Consider the following 26,332-nt stretch of genomic DNA (forward strand, 5'->3'; position numbering starts at 1 on the left):
CTCTGTTCCTCCAACCTCGCACTGGCCGAAACCCCGCTCATCCACAGTGCCAGAGCAGGCGGAAGATCCTTCTCTCACATTGCAGCCAAGACATGGAACGAGCTACCGGCAGACCTCAGACACGCCCCCTCCCTGAACACCATCAGAAAGACCCTCAAGACCTGGCTCTTCGGCTAAGCAAACCAGCGGATCCCCCTCTCCCCACCCCCAGCGCCTTGAGACCCCCACGGGTGAGTAGTGCCCTTACAATTCCGCTGATTGATTGATTGACCTCAAGTAATCCCGTCTTGAATGATCACTCCTCTTTTTGCATTTGCATTACTCAGTGAGACCATGAGGGAGGGCCAAGGCAAAGCCCATACGTGTGGCTGTTGAATGGCATTTTGTAAAGAATTGTCTAGATGCATTTGCTGTGAGATGCTATTTTAATAATTTAGAAGTTTGAAATAAAGTCTAAAGTTTTACGAACTTTTGTGACATTTGAGCATCATTTTCAGTTTGAACATAGTGCAGGTTCCAAGCAATTTTGGAGTTAAGGGATATGTTGCTATTCAGAAAGGAACCTTTCAGCAAATGTGTTAATTATTTTTAGTTCCATATAGCACAAACTCGACCCATAGGTATCAGAGCGCTCTACATGAGCATCAGTTGGGTTAAAGATGGGCACATTCATCCTTTTTTTTGTTAGCCATGGGAATATTAAGTGATTTGCCCCGAATCAAAGGATGTTGAGCGTCCCTGCCGAGACTCGAACCCGGTTCCTCAGCTTCGAGGTTGACCACTCTAGCTGTTGGTTTCTTCCAGTTGTGCAAGCATTTTGGCAGACATTACATGCATCTGATTTTTTAACTTTCTAAATTGCAGATTGCTGTGGAAGTGACTGAATCCTTTATCGAGTATATAAAGACAAAACCTATTGTGTTTGAAGTGTTTGGGCACTATCAGCAGCATCCACTCCATCTGCAAGGACTCGATCTCAGGTAACCATTTAAACTTTTAAGTCTACCATAGAATGGGTGCAGGTATCCGGCAACATGGTCTCATGAAGAGAAAAGTTAATGCTTATGACAGAAACTTGGAGCAGAGATTTTGCGGACACACTGATTTGGACAGAGGAATTTCAATGTTTGCATAGACTAGGGACCGGAGAGTCCTTGTAGAGTCATTTACCTGAAACAGGAGAATTCTTTTGCTTGCTTTGACTGGGTACAGAAGAATCCTTGCACTGTCCCAATCTGTGATGAATGAGTTGTCCTAGAATAGATACAAGGGAAGCTGCATATGTTTGATTTAGGTGCTGGAATGTTTCTACACTTGGAGTCCTAGAGTGCATGTGCTAGTGGCAGTAGAGGCAGTACACTTAGATGAGCAAGGTGCAAGCAGAGTTGTACAATTTCTAAGATTAAGTTCAGGCGAGTCTGTGTGCTGTTATACACAGAGATCTGGAAAGCTGTTGGATTGGTGCAGACTATGGTAAGGTATCCTGAAGCAAGCACATTCTGGAGTCAGACGAATTGTTGCAGTGTCACAAACTGAGTTTATGTGCAACCAAAGCCTAAAATCAAGGAGATAGAAGTTCTGGCATACACCTGGGTTATTTTAGGCCCTGTTCTGGCACAGGCTGGAGTTCTGGGAATCCATGTGCAGCTGCAATGTGGGATTAAGAAAGCTGCGTTGGTTTGGGCGGCACCTGCTCTGGCACAGGCTTACATCTGAAGATTCTCTACACTGGCATAGAATGTCATCATGAAAGTCTCTGCAGCTCGCGCTGGCACAGCCTGGTTTTAGGAAAGCCCATATTCTGTCACAGAATGTGGTTCTGAAAGTTCCTGTCCCTGCACAGTCTGGAGTCAAGGTATCTCCTGCTTTGACCACAGTTTCCTCTCATCAATTTCCTCAGTCTTAACACTATGCTCAAGTTTGATTACTGTTTTCACTAGATTGGTCTGCTTGTTGTTTGCTTTCTACATATGAGAATTGTTTGATTCTGCTATAATTGTGACTCCGATTAAACCTCTAATCGTTCTCTTTTGTTGGGCAGCCCACCACAGCCGCTGCGAAAGTTTTTTCCACCTCCCATGCCTCTTTCTAAGCCAGGTGAGTGTGCACAGATTCTTCAAGATGTCCATGAAGAAATTCCTCTTTAGAAGTTAGGTCTATGGTGCACTTTACTTCCACAAAAGGATGCTCAAACTTTTTTTTTATCTAGCTTTAATATTTACCTAATGTTTGAATATATTGTTTTGAACACACACCAACCCTTATCTTTCAGTTTTAATATAAAGCTCAAATTGTTTATAATCTGATATACACTTTAGGGCACATCATAATTCCTATTATCTTCCATTTTAGATGCAATCACACTAATTTCATCATTTTTGTTTTTATATCCCCACATGTGTGCGCACACACGTCTGGTTTTCCATGTGTGAGCAAGTACACACAGGGCCTTTGAACAAGCTTTTAGGGCCCTTAGGACTATCATATCATTTTCCAGGTTGAGACAATTCAGTAAAATATATTTACCTATATATTTTTAGGATTCTCATGCTGATTGGTATCAAAACTTTGTCCTCATTATTGAAAACAGATTGAGTTTTAGCTTCTAAATAATTAAAATGGAACTTTCCTCATGACAGAATTTCTACGGGAAGGAATTCAAAGAGAATATTCTGTGTTATGATATCTTATTAATTTATAATTAGCATGTCATTTGTCAAAATGTCTTCTGCAAAAATGATAGCACTTAATTGATCATAGGGGTAGGATTGAGACTTTTGCTTCATCTGTGGTTGCTGATTTTTGGTAGTAGCCTCCTATGTGATTTTTTTTTTGGGCAGTATATTCTTCCTAGCGGGTGATCTCAGGCAATCTAATGCTCTAAGTGGGTGATCAAGGAAATTACTTTTCTCTTAGTTGGGCGATCTCAGGGTATAAGCTGCCCTTTGTCCTTCTGAATTCAGTATAATAGTGTACTTAGGTTTCTCAAAACCCTTTCCTTTTGCTGGCATGATGCCCACTTGTTCACGTTACAGTGATATTATCCTCTGCATGCTCATTTTTCTGTTAATTTTTTCTTCTGTTTTCTTTTTCATGTCCCTTACCCAAATACCATTTTGCTGCCTGATTGGATCCGTATGTCCGTTATCTTGATTCAACATTTCCTCCTTTTCTTGTCCTCCTTCGTTATTGTCTTCCATCACTCCTTTTTCATTACCTTCCTCTGGTTCTAAATGCGTATCATTTCATCCCTGGCTTACCTTATTGTTCCTAAATGTTTACTTTCTTTTCCTTCATTGTGTGCCATCTCTTCCTTCACTGCTTATTATATTACTTTTTTCTCATTGATTGTGGCCTGCCTTTTTAAAATTAATTGGTTACTTCCTCTTTTAACTTGGCTACACTACTTTTCTTTCTTTATCCATGATCTTTCATCTGTTCATTATTCTCTGCTTCTCCCTCTCTATTACTCATTCACTACTCACCCCTTGCATACATCTCCTTGAGCTCTCTCCTTTTTTCCCTTCATGGTGCCCTTCAATTCTCTGCCTACCATTCTCACTCACTCTTATCCTTTATTGTCTCCCTCTTTCATTCTCATTGCATGCGCTTCACTTCTTTGATCAAAAATCGCACCATCAATTCCTTGCCTGCTCCATCATCCCTCTTCCATTATTTCATGCTTTCCCCTCTTTTGCTTCATTGCTTGTACCCTTCATTTTGCATGTTCCTTTTGCTCTCTGCCTCTTTTCAGACCATGCCAGGAAGATTGACTTGGTACGACATCTCATGTCAGACTATGTTAACGGACAGGTACTGGATGTGTTCTCTGAGCACGCAAACGTACTTGTCTCCTCTGCAATCACCAATTTCCAGGATGGTGCTGACCAGCTGCCACACTTTCTGTTTCTGCCAGTCCCCAACTGTCAGGTGGAGCGGGCACCTAAAAGAGATGGTTAGTAGCAGGAAAAAAGCCCGTCCTCCACCAACAATCACAACTATGAAAGATGATTAGCCAAAGATTAGACCTAGTTGTCAGTAGGGTGCTGAATGACTAAAAGTAAGGCAATAGGTACTTCCATTACAAATGGGTCTCTAGCATTGTAATTTATTTTTATATTCAATGCTTGTTTGAATATCCTCTGTCTTTTCAAGGCTTCCAGACTTTACATGTATCATAGCAGTAATTCCTACTTTTTCCCATCACTGTCAAATTAAGTCCCTTTTTACTTCATGAAGGGTACAAGATACCTTAATCCCACCAAAGCTTTTACATTTCTTTCTGCACGTCAGTTATGTACTGGGCCTCTAAATTATGATTAGCAGAAGGATTTCAATGTTTTTTGAACAATACTATGTTATTTCGATTTACTTCAGTTCAGCCATGTGGGGGAGTTTGTGTTTCTAGAAGAAAACCTAGTTTTTATCTGTTATGTAATTACATTTTCCACAAGTGAGGTTTTCTCTACCCATTCCAGAACTTTATCTTGTCAAACATGCCTATGTGGCAGTGATTCTATGGTTACTTTTCACACAGTGTTATTACTCAAGTGACATCTTCCAACCTTCTACCCGAGTCAGTCTTGCATATGAGATGTCGAGCCATTGAACAGTAAAGAAATAGGTTCATAGCACTTCAACATCCATCTCCCCGTGGAGCACTTATTCATACTTTTGGCTCTTTTGGCAAAGGAAGCAAAAGACAGGGCACCTCCATCTCAACCTAGCTCTTGATCCTCTGAATGTCTTCCTTCTGAAGTACCAGTTCAAAATACTCATCTTTGCCAAAGTTCTATCTGCTCTGGATCCAGGAGACTGGATGGTGGCGATCAACTTGCAGGATGTCTATTTTCACATCTCTGTCTGGCAGTTCTATAGACACTATTCGCGGTATCCGATAGAGATGTCTAGCCCCAGATTCTTTAACTTAGAATATCCCCTGGCGTCAGACTGGATCCGGAAAATCTTTCGCAGCAGCACCTCTGCGCGCCGGGGGGCGGCGCCGTCCGGCTCTGCCCTGACATCGTCCATGGACATGACGTCAGCTGAGCCATATATGCCCCTCCCGTTGCGCTGACGTCAGTTTTATTCTTTTCTGTGTCCAAGCCCGGATCCTGGAAAAACAGCAGTTCTTGGCCTGGTTTTTGGACCTTCTCGACACTCAGGTGTTGTGGGAACAGTGTGCAATGCCTTCCGGCTTTAAGGCTTGTGAAGCCTGTGCATGTCCGATGTCTGGCACTGACCCGCACCTCATCTGTATGTGGTGCCTCGGCGTGCACCACGACTCGAAGGACTGTGACGCCTGTCAGAGGATGAAACCGAAGTCATTGAGGGAGCATCACATGAAATTGCTGGCCGCACGGATGTCCGGTCCGGCTCCCTCCCGTCGCCGCTCTTCTCGAGATCAGGCTCGTTCCCGAGGTCGCTCCCACGACCGCCGTGCGCCGACTAGCCTTCAACCGTCTCCTACTGACGGTTTGTTGTCACCTGCACGGATGGCGACTGAATCTGGTGCTGCCTTCGCGCGCGCTATTCATGCGGCGGCTGGTGTACTCGGATCTGCTAAATTTGGAGCCTGTTGAAGTAGAACCTTTGCTGCCCTTCGGGGACTCTCTGCTTGACATCCTGCGTGGCACATGGTCAAGACCCTCTTCTGGTGACCCTGTTGATCGGGCTATTGCTTGTAGGCACCGCCCTGCTCCGGGTGATCCTCTTTGTCTGTCTCTTCACCCAACAGCTCAGGGCCTGGTTGTTCAGACGGCTTTTAATTTACAGTCTTCACCCTCTTTGCAGTTGTTACCTCCCACCAGGGAGTCTAGGTGGCTGGATGATTGTGGTCGCCGGCTTTTCGCCTCTGCCAGCGCAAGCGTCCGGGCTTTAAATACGGCCTGTGTGTTTGCGCGCGCCTCCTCCACTCTTTGGGACTCAGTTGCTCACCTTCTCCCTTCCATTCCAGAAGGGCCACGGACAGAATTGCTTCGTCTTCTGCTGCATGGCAGAAGCATGGCACAATTCTCCCTTAGGTCTTCACTCGATGCAACTGACTCTTTAGGATGGGTCCTTGCTCGCGCTGTGGCTTTACGCCGCCATGTTTGGCTGCGCGACAGTCGCTTCCCAGATCATATTCGGGATGCCCTCAGGATCTGTTGTTCAATGAAGTGGATCTTTTTGACTGCCACGTGGATTCGGCGGTCTCCCATCTTTTGTCCGGGCTGCAATCAATCTTGGCCTAATGCACAGGTTGATATAGTGACCAGTTAGTGTTCATGGGTGGTTAGCCGTCTCTATGGTCGTTCAGTACAGCCGTTTGGCTGATTCTCTTGTTTTTTCAGTCCTCTGACTGTATGCTTAGCCCAAGAGGACGCCCCTCCTGGGGATTAGCCTTACCCTATGTGGGGTATTTGCTGGCATTAGGTTCTACCTTTGCCTTGGTATGCTCCTATGGAGTCTTTGAGCCGACATCCTGCTGGGAGCCACTTGTCTCTTCCTACAGTGATCCTTGTATACCTTTAGTCTGTTACGCATTTGGGTTGGTCTGTCTGTGGTGCATCGGAACCTGGCATAGGTTCCGTGCCGTGCGGTGTCTATCTCGCACGCCTGGTGAGATACCATGTTGTTGCATTTCTTTAACATATGACACCCTGCTTATTATTGTTCTCATTGGTGCAACTTGGACGTGCAGCCTCTTCTCGGTTAGTCCTCCATGGAAGTGAATTAGTATATGTCCTCTGCTATGCGTGGTCATGGCCTCTTTCTGGCCGCTTATCCTACAGCAGTGTCCATACCCCTGCTGGTTCCGTACGCGTTTTTCCACGCTTTTGCTTGGGTTCATACTGTGCACTCTCAAAGGGGCGTGTTTTCCTTGGAATACTCGCTCCTTGGGGTCCGGGGCCTTTACATTCGTTGTCACTTTTTTCCACTGTCGTGCCTGGCTCTTTCTCCTACTCTGTCTTGCAGGGGACCGTTGTTCATCCCAGGCAAGGGGCATATGTTGCTTACTGCCCTGGATATTTTCCTATCCAGTTTTCACATGTCTGCGGGTAATTTTAGCGTACCCTAGACTCTTGTTGTGTCACGCTTCTTTTTTCTGCTTTTTTTCTTCCTGCTCGGTATCTGCTCTGTGTTCTTACCGGGCGGATCCGTGCAGGCTATATCATTCATGTGGTATCTGGGGTTACTGGCCCGGTCTGCTTCTACCACCAGCTCTTGTGTGGTGTCTGGCTTGCTTGGTGCCCTTTTGGGTCGTTGCCTTCTTGCTGTTGTGTGCCTCTGAGCTGCTCCCGCTACTCTACAGGGGGTTCTTGCTTACTTCGTGTGGTTCCAGCACCCACACGGTATACTTGGGTACCTTCCGGTCTTTGCTCTTGTTTAGTGACGCTCGACTGCTCGTCGTCGGCTCTTTCACATGTTGTGACGGACCGCCTAGATCCTGGCGTGTCTTGTGCTTTCGTACTACCGGCACCTTCCGGCCGTGGATTGGCATCCTGCCACGGCTGTCACTTGTGTCTTGCTGGTACCGGTTTCAACAGGGCTCCTTTTCGCTGTTGTACATATTGGGCCGGTGTGCAATGTCTCTCATACCGGTTACCATCTCTCGAGGCTTTGCTGCAGTAGGCATGCTGCATCCGACGGATCTTTCAAACCCTCGGTTCAGCTCCACTTCTTGAGATTAGCAAGACAGCCTTCATTTTGTCTTCCAGGCAGGTTACAAGTAGATCAGTTTTTAAATGTTTGAAAGGCTTAATGTCTATCATTTGCATTCACATTCTCTGCGTGATTTAAGCGTATTCTAATGAATACCTCTTCTCACAAGTTCCTTACAGGCATCCTCCTTCCAGTTCCTAGACTGTATTTGGAATTATGTTTGGCATCTAGGGGGTCACTTGCACCATGAGATGTTGCTTAATGTTGGAGAGGTGCTGTCGAACTTCAGCAACAGTGGTGAAAAGGATCTAAGTAAAGCACTACAAGTGTGATTAAGCCTGTTCCTGTTTTTTCGCTACTCTATAGATTATGAATCCTGAGCTGCTGAGTTTCCTGTTTTCTTCCGCTTATTCTTTGACCTTTTCTTTTTTGGGGAAATTATTTGTATTGTTTTTACAATAACACAATACATAAATACCTCATAAAAATAAGTGTTTGGCAGCATCCCCAAAAATTTCGCCAGAACCTGCATTGACACAGAGTTATTAATCAAAGATATATCCACTTAGCCTTATTTCCCCATTTTCCAAATCGAACAGATTTGCAAATAACTCATACCTGGGACAGGGAATGTGAAAACGGTCGTTACAGGGTCCCCATATATTTATGTACTTATTTGAGCAACCTCTGGATCTATATACTGCCTCCTCAGCTATCGAGCAATAGTCCACACTCATTCCTTGTCCATCAGCTCATTTGAGGTTGAGGTCCCTTCAGTCAGTCCTATGTCTCTAGTGGAATTAGTTATTTGGATACTTAAAGGAAAGGTATGCCTCAATGTGTGGTGAGTGAGTTGCAGTGGTGGAAGTGTACAGAACATTTTCCGAAAAGGGAGCTCTCTTATCCTCAGTGTTGGGGTGCCTTTGAGGCCTAGCGCTCAGTACATTGTAGTCAAAGTAGGAGTTAAATTGGCACAGAAATGTTTTTGGGTCAAGTGCAGGCAGGCTGGCGGCATTTCATCCCTTGTTTCTGGGTAATCAAATACAGGCCTTAGCAAACAACTCCACTGCTGTGTCCTGTACCACCAAACAATGGGATGTAGGTTCTCTTCCCCAATGGTCAGAAGTCCTAAGTATCTGTCCAAGTGGGACTTGGAAAGACAAATTGAGCTATTAGCATTTTATCTAGCAGTAATGGAGAACGAGGCAGCAGATTTTCTGTGCAGGATGACTTTGGCGAGTCACAAATGGCATCTTTATCCAGATATGGCATTCAAGTTTTTCCAAATCTGGGATATTCTGGATATATATTCTTTTAACTCAAAAGACTACTAGCTTGGACCCCAGTTTTGATTAAGGAAATTTACATTGGGAAGTTCTCACTAAAGTGGGCATTTGATCTGCATTCTTCCCCTTCTGTTGATGCAGTGGGTCATTTGCATGACCTCTTTTTAGAGAGTGCATATAATGCCAATTGTCACAGATTTGGCTCGCTGTGCATGTTACTCTGACCTACTTTGGTTGAGCATTTCATCATGCCCTTTGAGGAAGGATCTTTTTTTCCAAAAGGGAGCATTTTATTTCATCCTGATCTCAACACACTCAAATCTTTGTGCCTGACACTTGAAAGGTTAGCTGCTCCCATTTATCATGTTCCTCTAGAGGTTGCGGATGTTTTATTGATACAACATATTGCATTGTTGGGGGCCGCCTATTCTAGTAGATCGTCTGTATTTTGCTGCTTAGTGTCGTAATTGTTCTGTGGATTCCTTGCATGTGCATTTTACATTAAGTCCTTTTACAGTTATCAGGAAAAGGGCTTAATGTGCATCACGTTAAGCATTATTATCTGCTATGTTTGCTTGTCAGTTTATGCACTAGCAGTGTTTGGTATTTAAATTGTCTATAGTTTTTAAGAGTCTACAAATTGTTTTGTGTAAGGCCTTTCAATGTACTGGCTTGCGACTTGAATCTAGTGTTCACATAATGTATGGATCCCAGGAGTCAATGCTTTCTTGGGATCTTACATTTCTCTCTTGGAAGGTGGCTTTTTTTTACAGTAATCACTTTGGCCAGGAGGGTTGGCGTACTGCAGTTTTTGTCTGTCTCTCTTCCTTTTTGGGGGTTTGATAAGGATAGAATAGTGCTTCAGGTCAAATCCTTTTTTACCTAATGTGCTGAACTGCCACATGTCTTAGAATATTTCAATACTTGCTTTCTTTCCTCCAGTGCACCCTTCAAATGAAGAAGACAGTCTCCATAGTTTGAATCCTAGAAGATCTTTGAGTTTTTCTACCCAGCAACTGTTGGATTTTCTGGCAGATAGTAACCCTATAAGGAATCCACGATGAGGTTTGCTTTTAGGAAGCAGATTATTCCTGGTGGATCTCAACTATCATGCTAGGAATGTTCCTCCTAAAGGGTGTTGGGCTTATTCCACAAGATACATAGCTGTGAATTAGGTTTCGTTGGGGTGTGTACCATGCAGTTTGTTTACAGTGGTCCTTCCTACACTATTTCTGGAAACAATATTGTCTAGAGATGGGGAGATGTAGTACATCTCAATTTTACAGCCATTTGTGGCCTAGCATGGTCTCTTTGCTCATCCTTCCTCTTTTGTTTCAAGTGAGATTCTGTGGGTTTTAGCATCCATTAGAAGAACAAGTTGGTGGTGATTTCAACCCCACCACTCAATGTGATAATCAGCATGTGTGGTAGAATGGGAAAGAAAACAATTTACTGTCCCCATGATAAGGGGTCAGCGAAGGAGCTTTGAAACCTTTCTTCACAATGTACCCTGTTTTCCATTTCAAAAGATGGTACCCATTTGAGCTGAGACTCCTCAAAACATATAGAGGCATAATGAATTAATAAAATATACAAACTTTGGGTAGTTCCTATATATTTTTCATGTTTTTACTTTCAGGTACAAATTATTCATATTTATTGAAACATAGCCAAACTTAGTGATTTTCTCACTTTTGTATTGACATTTTTTACCTTGATTGTGCAAATATATTAATTGGTTGAACATGTTGTGTTAATCATCTACACCACTAGTCTACCAATGTTATCTTTTATAGATTCACAAGTGAAGCATCCTCCACCACTTCAATTAGTATTGAAGTGAAACTTGTGTTTCATGGAATCTGAATAGACATACAAATCAGTGCTGCATTTACACCAAATTGCATCTCATTCCTTTTAAATGTGATGTTTATCAGCTACAAATGAATCACTGCTATGTTGGTTTTGAAGTCTGGGATCCTCACCCTGGTGTTGTAGGTGTTCAAACAAGCATTCAATTATAAAACAATTGCAGTTGTGGAGATCTATCACAGCTAACTAACTGATGCCTAGCAGAGTACATTGAGCTGGATCTTCTGGGAAGAATGTGGGAAGAATGACTAGAAGCATCAGATCCGGGCAAAGCAGCTTCTCAATCTACGCGTTAAAGGAGCACAGTTAGTTGTTATACACTGAATAAAATTGGATTATTCTGAGAAATATTACGTCAGTTAACTGAAGCAGCAACCATGAGTAAGTGGTAAAGGATTTGTGGTATTTATTGACAGTGGGGCTAACATGATGATGTAACCAATTAAAAGAAGGGATGTATTGGCTATGGTATAGGAGACGTAATAGAAATGTGGAAGAGGATGATAGAGGAGAAAATTAGAGTTATGCTATTAGAGGAGAACCGAAATCATGGAACATAAGTAACAGTGGACCTGCTAACCACAAATAGATGATATGCTGCAATATGAGAGGTGGTGCTCTGTGGGAGAGCTGCTTTGTGGGAGAGAATTGACATAACCATGGTAAGGAACTTGAGGGTCTGAAGAGGCAAAAGCAAGGAATGTGAATGTAGAGAAAGTCTCTGGCAGAGGAAAAGAGATCATTTAGGAAGAGTAGAAAAATGCTCATAGGGTAGACAGACTGTATTGAAGAGGAGTGGGCGAAAGGGGTTGATGGGAGCAAAACGGAGAGTTCTGTGGGATTTGTAGGACTAGCAGCAGTAGTACATATTTGTAATCTTTATCCTCACTCTTTCAGTTCCAGCCACAAAGCTGAACCCCCTAAGTAAGACGAGCCTGGGACAAAGTGTCATTAAATATGACCTGCTTCTTTGGCTGGAGATAAGTGAACTGGAGCCTACTGGAGAGTAAGTATAGCAGCCTCTTCCAAACTTTCCTCGTCTGTAAGTATCAGTAAACTGGTATGATCCAAGCCTGTATCAAAATGTAATTTTCTTTTCCCAGAATTTCTTTATCAAGTTATTCTGTGGTATCCGCAAATTGTCCCTTTCCTTACCTGTCTCTTATTGCGTTATCACTCACTAGTATCTTTGCTCCATATGACCTCCTATACTGGCTTTTTGTCGGAGTGTTTCTTTCCTGGTTGTTCAGTGTGTCTTCCATTCTGGTCCTCCTACACTGCCGTTGTGTAGTATGTCATTCTGTCTCCAAGTCGTCTACACTACCGTTTTAGTGTCACTTAATGCTTCTTCATTTGAGTTGATGGTTGCAGGTGGGGCAGCGCTCATTTTTGGGCACCAGCATTCATTTTTACATAGGCTTTGGCCCAGAACAAGAGAAAAAAATACAAGAGAGGAAAAGAAGCAAGGATGAAAAAGTACCTGAAAGAGTTTGATAAAGTGTCTGGAAGTTGATGAAAGAAGCACAAGGTGGAATCACAATTATGTAGCCTTGGTATTCTGTACTCCAGCACTTCATAGTGCCGTGTTCTGGCTTCTAAGCAAAACCTTAGACACCCGCACTTAATATTTTACAAATTAGGCACTTTTGCCACTACTCTCTGTTCTTTCAATCCACCATTTTGCAATATTTCCGCCCATAAATTCCATTAAACTGGCAGCATACAAATATCTTCTCTGTCTTCTGAGCCTTGCAGACTGTAGGCTCCTGTGCCCTTGTCCCTCTGCACTGGCAGTGTCCTGGTCTACACTGGAAGTTTTTATTAATTGCAGGTATCAGTATTCCTACTCCTTCAGCTGCATTATCCCTTCATATGACCTCTGGCCCTCACAGTCTATTATTATATCCCTGTTTCATTCACCTTTTCCATGCAGGCTTTAAGACCCCCCTACTCCCAATCCTATTACTCTGCTAGGCCGCAGTCTTATCACTCTGCACTCTCAGCAATGTCACTGTTATCTTTCCCATAGGTACATACCTGCTGTTGTTGACCATACCAATGGACAGCCGTGCCAGGGAACATTCCTGCTGCATCAGGTAAGAAGCGGTCTCCTTTCCACACTTCTTCCACCAGTTCACGCCTTTCCATGCATGAAGTAATGTTTGCCTCCTATGGAGCAGGATGCAGTCTGGAGGATAGGTTTCCTGTGATTTCTTTTGTTTGCTCAATCTTGTAACTTAAATTAACCTTTCACAGGTGCTTGACTGGATCCAGAAACATTTTGCAGCAACTGTCCAGTGGCATTGTGCAGTATCAGTCATAAATCCCCAAGACGTTGCCAGAAGTGTCGTAATTGATCTATATAAAGACCCAAAACACTTGTCATAGGCTCCTTTTTTCTCTGCCTCCACGGATTTGTATTAAACAAAAAGACAAGAGCAACCCTTATGTCCATACGAACAGGGGTATCAAGTGATCATCCTTTAAACAGGCGTTCACATGGAACTCATAGGATAGAAAATTATGAATGTCACAGATTTTTCTGTGTGGGCTAAATCAAAGTAAACCAATATTAATTAGGTGTTTGGAAAAGCAATAATAGTACAGCCAATATATATGTACACTACTGCAGTTTAACCGAACCGAGTTTTTATTCAACTAGATTCATTTTGACAAAAATATGACCAAAAAAATAATAAGTATTTTCTAAGACACAAAATAGGATAAAAAGACCCCAGGTGTGTAATCAAACCAGAACCAAAGTAAACAGAAAAAGGTGACATATAAATAGAAATAGAAAGCTTAGATTAGGGAACTGTTAGAATCTAGTGTGGTTTAACTTGAAAAAAATGGAAATCATGTACTGGTTGAATGTGGAAAGTGCGCAATTATTCAAAATAGAAACCTCTGAGGGTAAGGGACTCAATCTTAGTTGGTGGACTAAAGTCACAGTCTCTTGAGGGACGGCAATACCTATGGAAGAGAGGACTCGTGTAAAAAAGAGAACAAACTTTGGCTGGACAGGTAAATTAATCTGAGATAGAGTAGGCTCACCTTGTGGTCCGCTGAGTGGACACATCGAGGTAAACGAAAGAAGGCATATTCTGTTGATGGGGGCTATGTTAAATACAATAGTCCCTAGGGGTAAAAGAAATGGAGCACATGATTAAGCTAGTTAGTCCTCAATAATGAAGAATTTTGTTTATTTACCTGAAGGGGTATGGATAGCTCTCGGTGACAAGGATACTCCTGTAAGGATTGGAATGCTAATGAAGGCAGGCTCCTTGTAGTGGGACAGATTAGGAGAACGGGAGCTCTCCGCGTAGCGTCCTCGTGGAATGGGCATGTCACAGGTGTGACAGCATGGAACCGACAGCCAATTAAATAGGATCATGTTTTCAAGTATTATATCAAGCGAGAGAATTGCCTATCTGGGAAATACAAATGCAAGTTAAGTTGTGATGTGGAAGAGGCGGCCAATCTGTAGAGCACGTCTCTGGTGTTGGTGGCTTAAACCCGTTTCCGATAGTGACGGGATAAGGGACAGGCGGGGAGGTTTACTTACACCCACATAGTGTCCTCTTGCAGTTCGGCCAGGAGGATTGACATTCAGGCAGAACAGCAAGCGATAAAGCAAAGAAACAGTGTATTGACGAATAATAAAATAATAATAAATCATGCTAAGAGTCTAGGGAGAACTCTGAGAAAATTAGATGATCATTTTACAAAAGCAGGATGTGACTCATTGTGTATTTGAACTCCTGATAGCGGGACGGCACCACTAGGGTTGACGGAGCCTCCTACTTTAATCAGAGGTTGAATGGACAGGGCCTATATAGGCTCAGGTGGGCGGAGGGGAACCTGAAAATGTTATTGATTGTCCGGAAAGCATGGAGTGAACACGCTCTCTTATACCACATATATTATTCACAAAAGGAACCTGCAGAGGGGTGCTGCACGGAGGGCCGCAAACGTGTGTCATGGTGTAAACCTATATTGGCCATCTGGTTTGGACGTAAAGGTGCGTGAGAAATAAAATTGAGGCCACAGATCCTCAGAGTGATGCCCAAATCGGATGGACGTATGTCAGAATCGCATATTGTTTAAAATAAGCAAACCAAGCTTGTGAACTGCATCTACTTAATTATTCTTAGTAAAGTTACCAGAACAGTCCCGGAAAAATCTGATGAAAACCTAACAGTGCGTATAAAGAGAACATGATTTTGTACATTCACATAGTGTTCAAAACTTTGGTCTTAAGCATATAGTTGGATGTTAACAACAGTCCATTCATAAGAAAAGATTGGAATTAGGTCATTATGTCAGTTCATTAGGGAAACAAAATTTTGCCATTCTTCACTTGTGTTCAGACTATTTTTTAATAGTGTCACAGGTGTCTATCCCTTTCCATTCAAGCCTTTGTAAGAGGTACTTCATGACACCTCTCGACGGTAACGTTGCTTGTTCCAGGACTTGCTATTTGATGTCATCTGGTGTATGTTTTTTCTCCAGAAAACGAGATACCATTGGTGCTGTGATGATAGAACATTGAATTCTGCTCCTCTTTTGGGAAATCCTTGCTCTGATTTGCTGAGTGGTCTGCCAAAAACATACATGAATCCACAGGGACACCATTTGCAGTATACAACATTGGTGGATGCACAATTCGTGTGGTGTTGTAAAGTAGTTGTTACCAGATAATGTGTAAACGTTTTTGTGTTAAAGGTAAACACATAGGAAGTGCAGCAGCTACACCTGTAGTGGCCTATGTTGGGCTGTAATCCCCATCTGGTTAGAATGGTGTCATTTTTAGGTCTCGGCTAGCGAAGGCTGCGCTTGCGCAGTCTCGCTCGCGAGGTATAACGTTTTTCAGAAGTGGGGCTTGAACCCGCCCCTCTTCTCCCCTCTTCTCCATTGGCTGGCCTCTTAAATGCTGGTCAGCCATTGGAGAAGAGCTTTGTCTCTCCAAACAAGCCCCGTCTTTTTCGGATTCGGGGGCGTGTTTTTTCGCTTCTTTCTCATTTTTTACTCCCTGCCCCTTTTACGCGTGGTGCGCGTGTTTTTTTTTTTACCGTCTGAAGGTTCGGCCATTTTGTGCGCGGTCGGAACGGAGCGGGACGTGGGGTCGCTTCTTCCTTGCTCCAAGGCTGATCTCGGCGTTTCCTGGCGCTCGAGGACGCGCGGCAGATAAGTAACCGGACTCTGTCTTTTCCTTCTTACTTAGAGAAGAAAAATACAGTGTCCGCTTCTGCTCTTCCGCTTCAGCTGCCCCCCCACTCTTTCCCCTCCTGCTCACCCCTCTCCAGCAGTGTTTTGTACGGCGCCTTCGACGCACACAGTACCGGCTTTAGTACCTGTGGCGCCCTGTGCGACAATGCTTCAGCTGCCCCCCTCCCTCTCTTTCTGTCTAGCAGTTCTTCTCTTACTGAAAACCTTGACTTCAAGATGGGGTTCTCACTCTCTTTCCTCTACTTTCTTTTATTTGCTCCCCTGTGAAATGGATCCAAAAAAGAAAATCATTTTTGCTGGAAATGTCGTATTGGGTGGCATAAGGCTGGGTGGCGCCCTACGAAGCCTGCTAACGTGATCCGCGGTTCGCTGGTAAGGGGCATTGTTCCATCGGTAAACATAGGTAGGTTTTACGCATGCGCAGAGCGCCAGCGATTGTGGCTCCAGGTTCTTCCGAATACGTCCTTCTCGACGCCCAGCACGGGCGGAGATACTGTCATGATATAGGGTCATGCCGCGTGGTCCCGGGTCTCCGAGGGGCGGAGGCTGCTCATAGTCAGGAACCGGCTGGGGCAGCAGTGGATACCGCACCAGCAGGCAGGTGAGTGCGGGGCTTCTGTCAGGAAGGAGCCTGATGGGTGTAACAGGACTCTGTCTTTTCCTTCTTACTTACAGAGGAAAAATACAGTGTCCGCTTCTGCTCTGCCGCTTCAGCTGGCCCCCCCCCGACTCTTTCATTCTTCCCTCTCTTTCTGTCTAGCAGTTCTTCTCTTACTGAAAACCTTGACTTCAAGATGGGGTTCTCACTCTTTCCTCTACTTTTTTATTTGCTCCCCTGTGAAGTGGATCCAAAAAAGAAAATCATGTTTGCTGGAAATGTCGTATTTTAATTCTAAGGTGCAGCATCTGGAATAAAAGGTAAAAAATATGAAATATAACTAAATAAAGTAAGACAGTGGTAGCAAACTGGCCAGATTGATTTTATTCACACCCAAACACATTAGCTCTCCTTTTACAAAGATTGCCAGTGAAGTGCTATTTTTTTTTCCTTGTCTTTGTTTTCCCGGGGCTTGCAACTAGTGCACCAATCCTGGAGGTACTGCAAAGTGTGGATTAGAAAACAAAATGTGTACTGCGGCTATGCGTCCAAGGATGTGGTCTTTTTACCATACTGCTAACGTTTTGTAAGGATATCAGCAATGGACATTGAAATGGGACCATTCAAGGCCCCTTTCAGGCAAAAGCACTCACTGATTCCTGAATAGTGAGTGTTAAAGCGTTAAGGTAACAATGTTGTTCCTGCTTGCATTTCACATTGTTTGCTAAATTTTGCATTCCCCTATGAGTGTTTGCTTTTTCCAGGATGATGTTACTTTTTTCTGTAGGCAGCATATTGCGATTGTCTATTGCGTCATTTAAATTGAGCCTCATCCAGGTGTTTATAGCCGGCAGCAATTGGGTTGTAGTTGAAGGCAGTGTGTTTTTCTCAGTGGGACAGTATGGTGTTCAGTGGGGGAGACGATGTGGCACTATGGCCAGAGCTGCTGAATTTGAAACTGGGGAAGCAGGTTCAGCCTTAATAACCAGTCCACCAGACGACTCTCCTGAGAGTGCACAGTCCCATGCTAGACCTTAGAAGGCTGCGCAAGACCTTAGAAGCGCTGGTGTCTTAGCACCAGCAGGTGGACCCTAGCACTGGTACGTCTGGGTTAACCTTCAAGGTTTGTCCACCACAATCCATACTGAAGTTCACCTCCAGTCTTGCTAGCAGGCCTATGAAGCAGCACAGCCAAGAACAACAGTGACTCTGTCACTGAGATCACAGGACCCTTGAGCAGGGCCAGCTCTAGGGCAGTGCAACCGGTGTGACCGGGCACTGACTTTGGGTGGAGACATTATGTTTGCAAGTAAATTAATGTTTTAAAAGCGCTTGCTGCCTCCTTCCTGGCCTCCAGCAATTTTCGGCAACAATAAAAATGTCATGATGACTCTGGTGTTTAATGTTCTTCCTAGAGAGAGATCGGAGTTTTGTCTAGTGGAAGTTTTGACTCCTGGTAAGGTAGCACATAGGGTTAATGTGCCTGCAGCAAAGAACATGTACCATGCAGATCACAAAGTGCACATAATGTAAATAGGTCAGTGGGCTATTGTGTGTGTGTGTGTGAAGGTGGCTCTGTGGGTGGCTCTATTTGTGTGTGGGTTGCTCTATGTGAGTGGCTCTGTGGGTGGCTCTGTGTGTGTGGGTGGCTTTGTGTGGGTGGCTCTGTGTGGGTGCAAATGCAATAGGTCTCGCATTTGAGAGTGATTAAGCTATTGACATTGTACTTAACAATGCCGTTTCTTTAAATGTTTTTAAAAACATAAACAAAAATAATGTCATGAGCAATGCCAATAGCTCAAACTTTAACAATGCCGAGACCATTGCATTGTAAATGCTTGTGTATTTGATCTGTATTGGTGTGGACAAGAGCCTGTTTCATATTTCTACCCTTTCTGTACGAGAAGAGCGGCGGTTCACTAAATGTTTCCATTGTTTTAAGTACTTGCCAGTGCTTTTTGATAATTTTAACTATCTTGTTGGTATCTGGACAGAAGGTAGTAAAACAAACCACGTTGTTCATTTTTGGTTTCGTATGTGTTTCAGATCTGTTCTCTTGGACTGTACCAAGCGCTTTTCATAGCGTTTCTAACGAGGTGTTTTGGGGTAGCCTCTTTCACATAGTTTGTAGCTTAGAGTGGTACCTTTTCTAAAGAAATCTTCCTTCAGTGAGCAGTTCCACAGATTTGTATCCGCCTTCTTATTCTTGTTTTTTCTTTCTTTGAGTTGGAGTGAATGTTTTTCAAAGGAAATTAGTCATTCAAGTGTTTGGACTTTCAGATTGATTCTTAGTACATCTGGTGGCTTTGAGAATATAAGTTTCCCGTACCAGGCGTAATGTTACAGAGCGATAAAAGGAGACAACCAGCGCACTGACTTCAGTTTGTTTCTTTTTTCCATGCTCTTTTGGAGGCACGCAGATGCAACCAGTGGATTCAAAGGACGAGAGTTAATCATTAAAGCAAAACTAGTAGGGGGCGTGGCCAAGATGGCAACGACCATAGACTTGTGAGCCGGAGCTCCGTGCCAGACCCAACATTCATCTGCCAGTTACAGCTGCAAGTGGGTGTGCAGCAGGCAAAGAAGTCCAAGATACTTTTGTATTTTGAAAAGTTTTTATTTTCCATTTAAGTTAAGTTGTCTTTTCGCTACTGTTGCTTGATGAAGTTCTCGGTTGAGAACGAAACGCATTGGCTGAGTTTAATGTTTCCTTGAAACTTGGAAAAATTAATTGGAAAATAAAGACTTTTCAAAATACAAAAGTATCTTGGACTTCTTTGCTTGCCGCACATCCACTTTCAGCTGTATCTCTCATGATCTGGAACACAGAGGCATCAGTAACTGCTGGTGCCAGGGTCTCAGTGTGCAGGAACTTTGAATTTGGGAAACTGATGTGCGGTGCAGAGCCATCGGTCTACCGTTCTAGCTTTGCATTCATCTTCCAGTTATCTGCTCCATCCCGCTGCAATTCCGATGGAGTGACCCTATGATGCCACCGCCACTCCCGCTGACGAGCTGGGGGCAGTGATTGCCCACTTAGCGCCCGTCCCGAACCGGCTGGGCCTACAACTACGAGGGCCAGCTGAAGGCGGGAGTGCAGGGCGCTGCTGGTCATTGCAGGTGAAGCAAGCGGAGGGCGCACGGAGCACCAGGATTACGGTCTCCACAAGGGGTGGTGCCCCAGGAGCAGCAGTCTGCCCACCGCCGATCGGGGCCAGAGGACGGAGAAGCCAGATCGTGGACCATGAGGAATATGGTCGCGGACGTCCCTGGGACGTAACCCAGGGGGCAACAGAGCGCCTTACGGCCTAGGTGCGGTGACCGGCGCCTGTGGGCGTCAGACCTTTACAGTGCTCTGCGGGCACTGTGGACGCCACCCTCTGGCACAAAATACTGGGAGGTGCTGAGGTGCCTTCCCAATGCAGGACATGACACTGCCTCAGTGTCTCCTTGCTGGAAGCGGGCACCTGCGGCAGCCATCCCGGACTGCCGCAGCACACTGGGCTGCGGTGGGCCCGATCCTTGGTTCTCGTGCGTGGGTTGAGGAGCGCAGTCTACAGTGAACAGGCATGACCGGCTCAATCGGCATTACAACAGGCCACATCAAGGACTGTGGGCTCCAGAGTGGGTGGTGGTCACCACTGCACCACCACTGTTATGAGGCTGATAGAGGTGAGTCGCCTGGCAGCGTTTCTCCGTAGGCAGCTGCGACACTCAGGGGCAGGCATCATCTCTTCTCTAAAGGGCTGCACGTCCCTACATTGTGCCTCCACACAGGAGTTAGAGGACAAAATCTCCCCCTGGACTCTGGGCCTAACACAGCACATCCTTAAGAAATAGGTGGCGCCCCTGACTCATGGCAGGGCGCAACTCGCGCACACCCCTGGCCCCTCTCTGGCGGGTGACTGCAGTGCCTGCGCACTCCAATCGACCAGTGGGTCCCACGGGGCGCGGGATTACTCTGGCGTGGGCTTGACGCACACCGGCCAACCCGTATGCCGGATGCTGGTGGATATCCTGCATACGACCATTAACCTGCACGGGTGATGCACGCCAACACTGACATTCATATCCTCAATATCACATTATGACCTTGAATGTATAGGACATGGGCACACCATTGAAACGCTACCGTGTATATGCTGTCGCGATCACGCGAACACCACAAACAGCGGCAGTGAACTACACAACCCAGAAAACCCTGGGACAGGCCGGAAGGACTCGCGTCATCCAAGTACGCGTGCACCGTTCCATAAAGGACCTCCTCCACTAGGAGGAGGTGCTTGACAATCTTGCCCCAGTTTCCTGTTTGGAGCTCGCACGAAGCGAAGACCCAGAGTGCCGTGTGAGGTACTCCTCTTCCCCGTCGTACCCGGACCACGGACAACGGAATAGTTCCTAACGACTCCCCTGAGAACAGACGCTACGCGGGACGACAGAGTCAAAGCAGCAGATGCCGCGACGGACATCGACAGATCCCCGAGCACAACGGACATCAGGTAAACCCGCACTGGAGGGCATTAGCTCCTCTTGAGTCATTCCCGCTGTGAAGGAACAGCGAGGAGACATCAGCTCCACACGCTAATCAGACTTTCCACGCTCGCGCTGTGCAGGAACAGCGAGGAGACATCAGCTTACAAGCTAATCAGACTTTCCACGCTCGCGCTGTGCAGGAACAGCGGTTGGGCGCTCGGTGGGGAGGAACTTAACTCCTTGCATTATTGTTTGCTCCACGGTGAAGGAACCGGGGAACAGTGCATTATGGTTGTGGACACTCGCTGGTCTACTGGGTGTTAGGAGGAGGACAAGACGCCGGATTGTAGGGGGCTGAAAAGTCCTCCCTTGTCCTCTGTTCCTGAGCCCATACCAGCGCTCCTTACAGCCTCCGGACATTCTTTTGGGGCATTGGCATCCTTGTTGGGGAGACGGTTGAGGCGAGACACCTGCGAAGGAGTGGGGTTCCACACACCAGGCGAATCCCTTTCCGTAAAGACTGGAAGACATCCGTCATAGTGAGTTAACGAGAGTGGGGGTAAGGGTGTGGGAGACTCCTTCAATAGTGTTTCCTGACTCCTTGTTTGCTTTCTCATCCATAGTACCCATGCCAGACACCGCCTAGAATTCGTCCCTGCATTCCCTGCCTCAGACCCGAAGACCTGTCTTGGACCCAGGCCATTGTCCCTTCTCCTCCCTTTTCTCCCCGCTGCTTTCCGCACCACTCGGGTTTTATCCCTTGGTGGGTGTCAGTGGAGGGGAGAAGAAGGGGGATATACATCTCTTACATCGTTCCTGCTGGCTGGCTCAGGTTAGTGGGTTATGTAATACTGCTGACACGCTGACGCTCTCGCGACAGATTGTCAAGCCCAAGATTGCATCCCAGCCCGAACGATGGATACCAACGTAGTTCTGGCGTCTCTTCTAGACAGCCTCACGGCGATACAGGCAGAGGTCCATGCATCCCGCGTGGAAAACCGAGACCTGAAACTCGAAGTAGGTACACTACGGAGGGAAGTAGCGGGTATATCCCGCCAAGGCAAAACCGATAGTAGAGGAGCGGGTGGTTACATCAAGGATTGGACCCTCCCTCCTCCTGGGATAGGGCCCAAAACAGACCCAACCAAAGGGGTTGGTTCTTTTTCCTCTCAGGGTCCTACTTCCACTACAGAGAATGTTCCTACCGTTCATGTGTTACAAAACACCGGCATACCGCTAGCACCTCCTGAAAGATTCTATGGAGATCCAAAAAAGTTTGAGACATTCCTAAATCAATGTCGGCTGCATTTCCTTTGTAAACCCGCGGTGTTCCAGGATGATGCCGCAAAAACGGCGTTTACAATGTCCTACATGGAAGGCAACGCAGCCAGTTGGACCATCCCATTGATGGAAAGAAACGACCCCGTGTTACATCTCTTCTCCGACTTCTGCATCGAAATGCGGAAGCTGTTTGATCGAAAATCCCATATGCTTACATTGGACCGGGAGTTGATGACCCTGAAACAAGGATCTCAAGATCTACTTACGTATATCACCACCTTCAATCGGTTGGTGGTGGAGACAGATTGGCCTCAGGACAAGCGCACCTCCCTGTTTTACCAAGGGTTGAGAGGAGAGTTGAAAGACGTTCTCTCCCAGGTAGTACAACTCCCTCCCACCTGTGAGGAATTCATCACGCTCACGGTTCAATTGGAACATCGTCTCCAAGAACGCAAGGGAGACAAAAGCAGGAGCGAAAACCGAGGTCCGTATGTACGACCAAGGATGGCCCCAGACGACTCCCAAAAACCCGCAGATACTTCTGAACCCATGCAGATAGGAGGGATCAAGGGACCACTAACGAACGAAGAACGGGAAAGAAGACGGAAGATGAGACTGTGCCTCTATTGCGGGAAGAGTGGGCACTTTATTCGAGAATGCCGAGCAAGAACGAGACTCCCTGAAAGAAACAGTAGCCCCAGAATGCAAGTCTCTTCGGTGCACCAGGAAGAGACATCGGAAAACTAGCACACCCGAGTCAGGAGGAGATCCCTGGACCGGGTGGAAAACAAGCAGCGATCTCCCCCGCCGTTGCGAACACCATCCAACCAGCGGTGGCACATCTCAACGTAGGAATTACCCTTTGGATATACCCCGATACCCCTTTGGACATCTCTGCGATGTTGGATTCGGGGGCAACGGGAAATTACATGGATCTAAAATACGCGCACAGTATTGGGGTCCCCCAAGAAACGAAGAAAACATCCCGAAGAAGTCAAAGCAGTGGACGGCACTGCTCTGTCGTCGGGCCCGGTCTTATATCAGACGACCCTTCTCCTCATGAAATTTGGGAAAGACCACTACGAATATATTTGTTTCGATCTCATCGACGCACCACACTTCCGTCTCATATTGGGTATGCCCTGGTTAACCTTGCACGATCCTGTTATTCATTGGGCCGCACGTACCGTCTCCTTGACGTCCGCCTACTGTCTTGAACATTGTACTCACCAAGTCATGTGCCAAATGGGGGAAGAGAAGACACAAGCATGCCTCCTGGCTTCCGAGTGCGTGGAGACCGGATTTTGCTGCACCATCACATTACCCGACGTTTATCAGGACTATCGTCCGGTGTTTGACAAACAGAGAGCTACGCGCCTTCCGCCGCATCGCTCTTACGACTGTAGGATTGACCTGGTTCCCGGTGCGGCCATCCCCTGCAGCAGAGTATACGCTCTCACGGAACCAGAAACAAAATACTTACAACAATACCTTACGGATAACCTGGCCTCTGGATTTATAAGGCACTCCTCTTCACCTGCGTCATCCCCGCTTTTTTTCATTCCTAAAAAGGATTGCGATGAGCTACGTCCGTGCATCGACTTCAGAGCCATCAACCGTGTCACCATCAAAAATCGATATCCCCTGCCCTTAATACCAGTGCTACTAGACAAACTTAAGGGAGCAAGATGGTTCACTAAACTCGATTTACGAGGGGCTTATCACCTGATCCGCGTCAAACAGGGAGATGAATGGAAGACCGCTTTTAGAACCAAGTTTGGGTTATATGAGTACATGGTCATGCCTTTTGGGCTATGCAATGCCCCGGCGGCCTTTCAATATTTTATGGACGAGGTGCTTCGAGGATTCCTGGACACTTTTTGTGTGGTGTATCTAGACGATATTTTGATATATTCCACCTCTCTAAAAGATCATGTGCAACATGTAACAGCAGTACTGGCCAGGTTACAACAACATTCCTTATTCGCAAAATTGGAGAAATGCTTGTTTCATGCGGAGGAGGTAGCCTTTCTAGGTTATATCATCAACTCCCGGGGGTTCCAGATGGACCATGGCAAGGTACAGGCGATCACAGACTGGACGACCCCACACAACGTCAAGGCCGTGCAGAGATTCTTAGGTTTCGCTAATTTTTATCGGCGATTCATTAAAGACTTCTCAAGAATCCTCACACCCATCACGAAGTTACTAAGAAAAGATACTCCGTTCCAATGGGGAACAGAAGCGGAACAGGCCTTCCAAGCCCTGAAGGACAGGTTCACGCAAGCTCCCATCTTAAGGCACCCTGATACACAACTCCCGTTTATTCTAGAGACAGACGCCTCACAGTACGCCATTGGAGGAGTCCTCTCCCAGCGACATCCGGAAACGGGACAACTCCATCCCGTTGCCTATTATTCAAAAAAGCTGTCCCCTTGTGAGATTAATTATTCAGTCACTGACAAGGAGTTGTTAGCCATAAAGCGAGCTTGTGAGGAATGGAGACATTACCTTTTGGGAGCCCGACACACAGTCGAAATCTTCACAGACCATCGTAATCTTCTATTTCTTAAAACAGCTAAGGCTTTGACCCCCAGACAACTGCGATGGACTCTGTTTTTTGCGGACTTTGATTTTGTTATCAAATATCGCCCGGGACCGCAACATGGGAAGGCAGATGCACTGTCCCGGATTGAAGAACCTGAAGGACCTATGGAAACGGAGGGAAAGGAACCACCATGTATCCTCCCGGAGAAGACCGTTCTTGACAAGACTATCGCACAGGTCTCTTCCCATGAGTTCTTGGACAACTTGAGAGCAGCTGTGGCAGGAGTGGACGCACACAAATGGATATCTGAAGACCCTGACAGACGACAGGAAAGGGATAGTCTTCTGTATCACTCTCACGCTTTGTTTATTCCGGACCCAGTGTTGCAAACAAGGGTGCTGAAGTGGACGCATGATACACCTTTAGGAGGCCATTTGGGTAGTCAGAAAACCACCTCCTGCATCGAGAGATCATACTGGTGGCCAACTTTGAGAAAGGACACTCAAGAGTACGTAAAAACGTGTTCCGTGTGCGCTCAAAGCAAGGCAATACATACAAAACCTACAGGGTTACTACGGCCCATTCCTATTCCACCGTGGCCATGGCACACCATCTCGATGGATTTCATCGTGGAAATGCCCCCCTGCGAAGGATATACAGTCATACTAGTGCTTGTAGATCATCTGACGAAAATGGGACATTTCGTCCCCTTGAAGAAACTCCCTTCTTCGGCAGAGTTAGCGCTTGTCTTTCTACAACACGTTGTCAGGGCACATGGGATACCCAGTGTTATAATCACGGACAGGGGATCCCAGTTCACATCCCGTTTCTGGAAAGCGCTCTCTGAATCACTCACTATTGATGCACGAACATCAACGAGCTTCCATCCACAAACCGATGGAAAGACTGAACGATTGAATCAGACACTGGAGCAATACTTACGGTGTTTCACATTACAGAATCCCATACAGTGGTTCCCATTACTCTGGCTGGCAGAATTTGCGTACAATAACGCTGAGCATTCCACGTTGGGATGTTCCCCGTTCTTTTGCCTTTATGGACATCATCCCAACATGCTCCCTTTTGAATGGCCAGTGCAAACCAAACTTCCCAGCATCCAAGAACATCATGCTCACCTCCGAGCTGTCTTGATAGAGGTGAAAAACAACTTAGCCTCAGCCCAGGCAGCACACAAAAAATGGGCCGACCAAAGGAGGATTGTGGAACCTCAGTATAAGGTGGGAGATAAGGTATGGCTATCTACCCGCAATCTCCAGCTGAAAGGGGTGAATAAGTTGAAGCCCCGCTACATAGGACCCTATAGCATAGAAAGGGTCGTGAATCCTGTGGCCATGAGATTGTCCTTACCCCTCACTTGGCACATACATCCTGTATTCCACG

The 26,332-nt window shown here is 45.9% G+C and overlaps 1 protein-coding gene across 16 annotated transcripts in view; it reads left to right on the forward strand.

Moving 5' to 3' along the window:
• Positions 1-26,332, forward strand: part of KIF1B (kinesin family member 1B) — a 1,461,559-nt gene that overhangs the window by 1,102,331 nt on the left and 332,896 nt on the right. For all 16 annotated transcript variants that reach the window (XM_085609808.1, XM_085609814.1, XM_085609823.1 and 13 more), the window contains 4 exons: positions 865-980; positions 2,042-2,097; positions 11,700-11,808; positions 12,832-12,898. In XM_085609808.1, coding sequence (XP_085465934.1) covers positions 865-980; positions 2,042-2,097; positions 11,700-11,808; positions 12,832-12,898 — 348 coding nt within the window. The remainder of the gene's footprint in view (positions 1-864; positions 981-2,041; positions 2,098-11,699; positions 11,809-12,831; positions 12,899-26,332) is intronic.

Source organism: Triturus cristatus, chromosome 1_2 (genome assembly GCF_964204655.1).
Source record: "Triturus cristatus chromosome 1_2, aTriCri1.1, whole genome shotgun sequence".
Taxonomy (NCBI): Eukaryota; Metazoa; Chordata; class Amphibia; order Caudata; family Salamandridae; genus Triturus; species Triturus cristatus.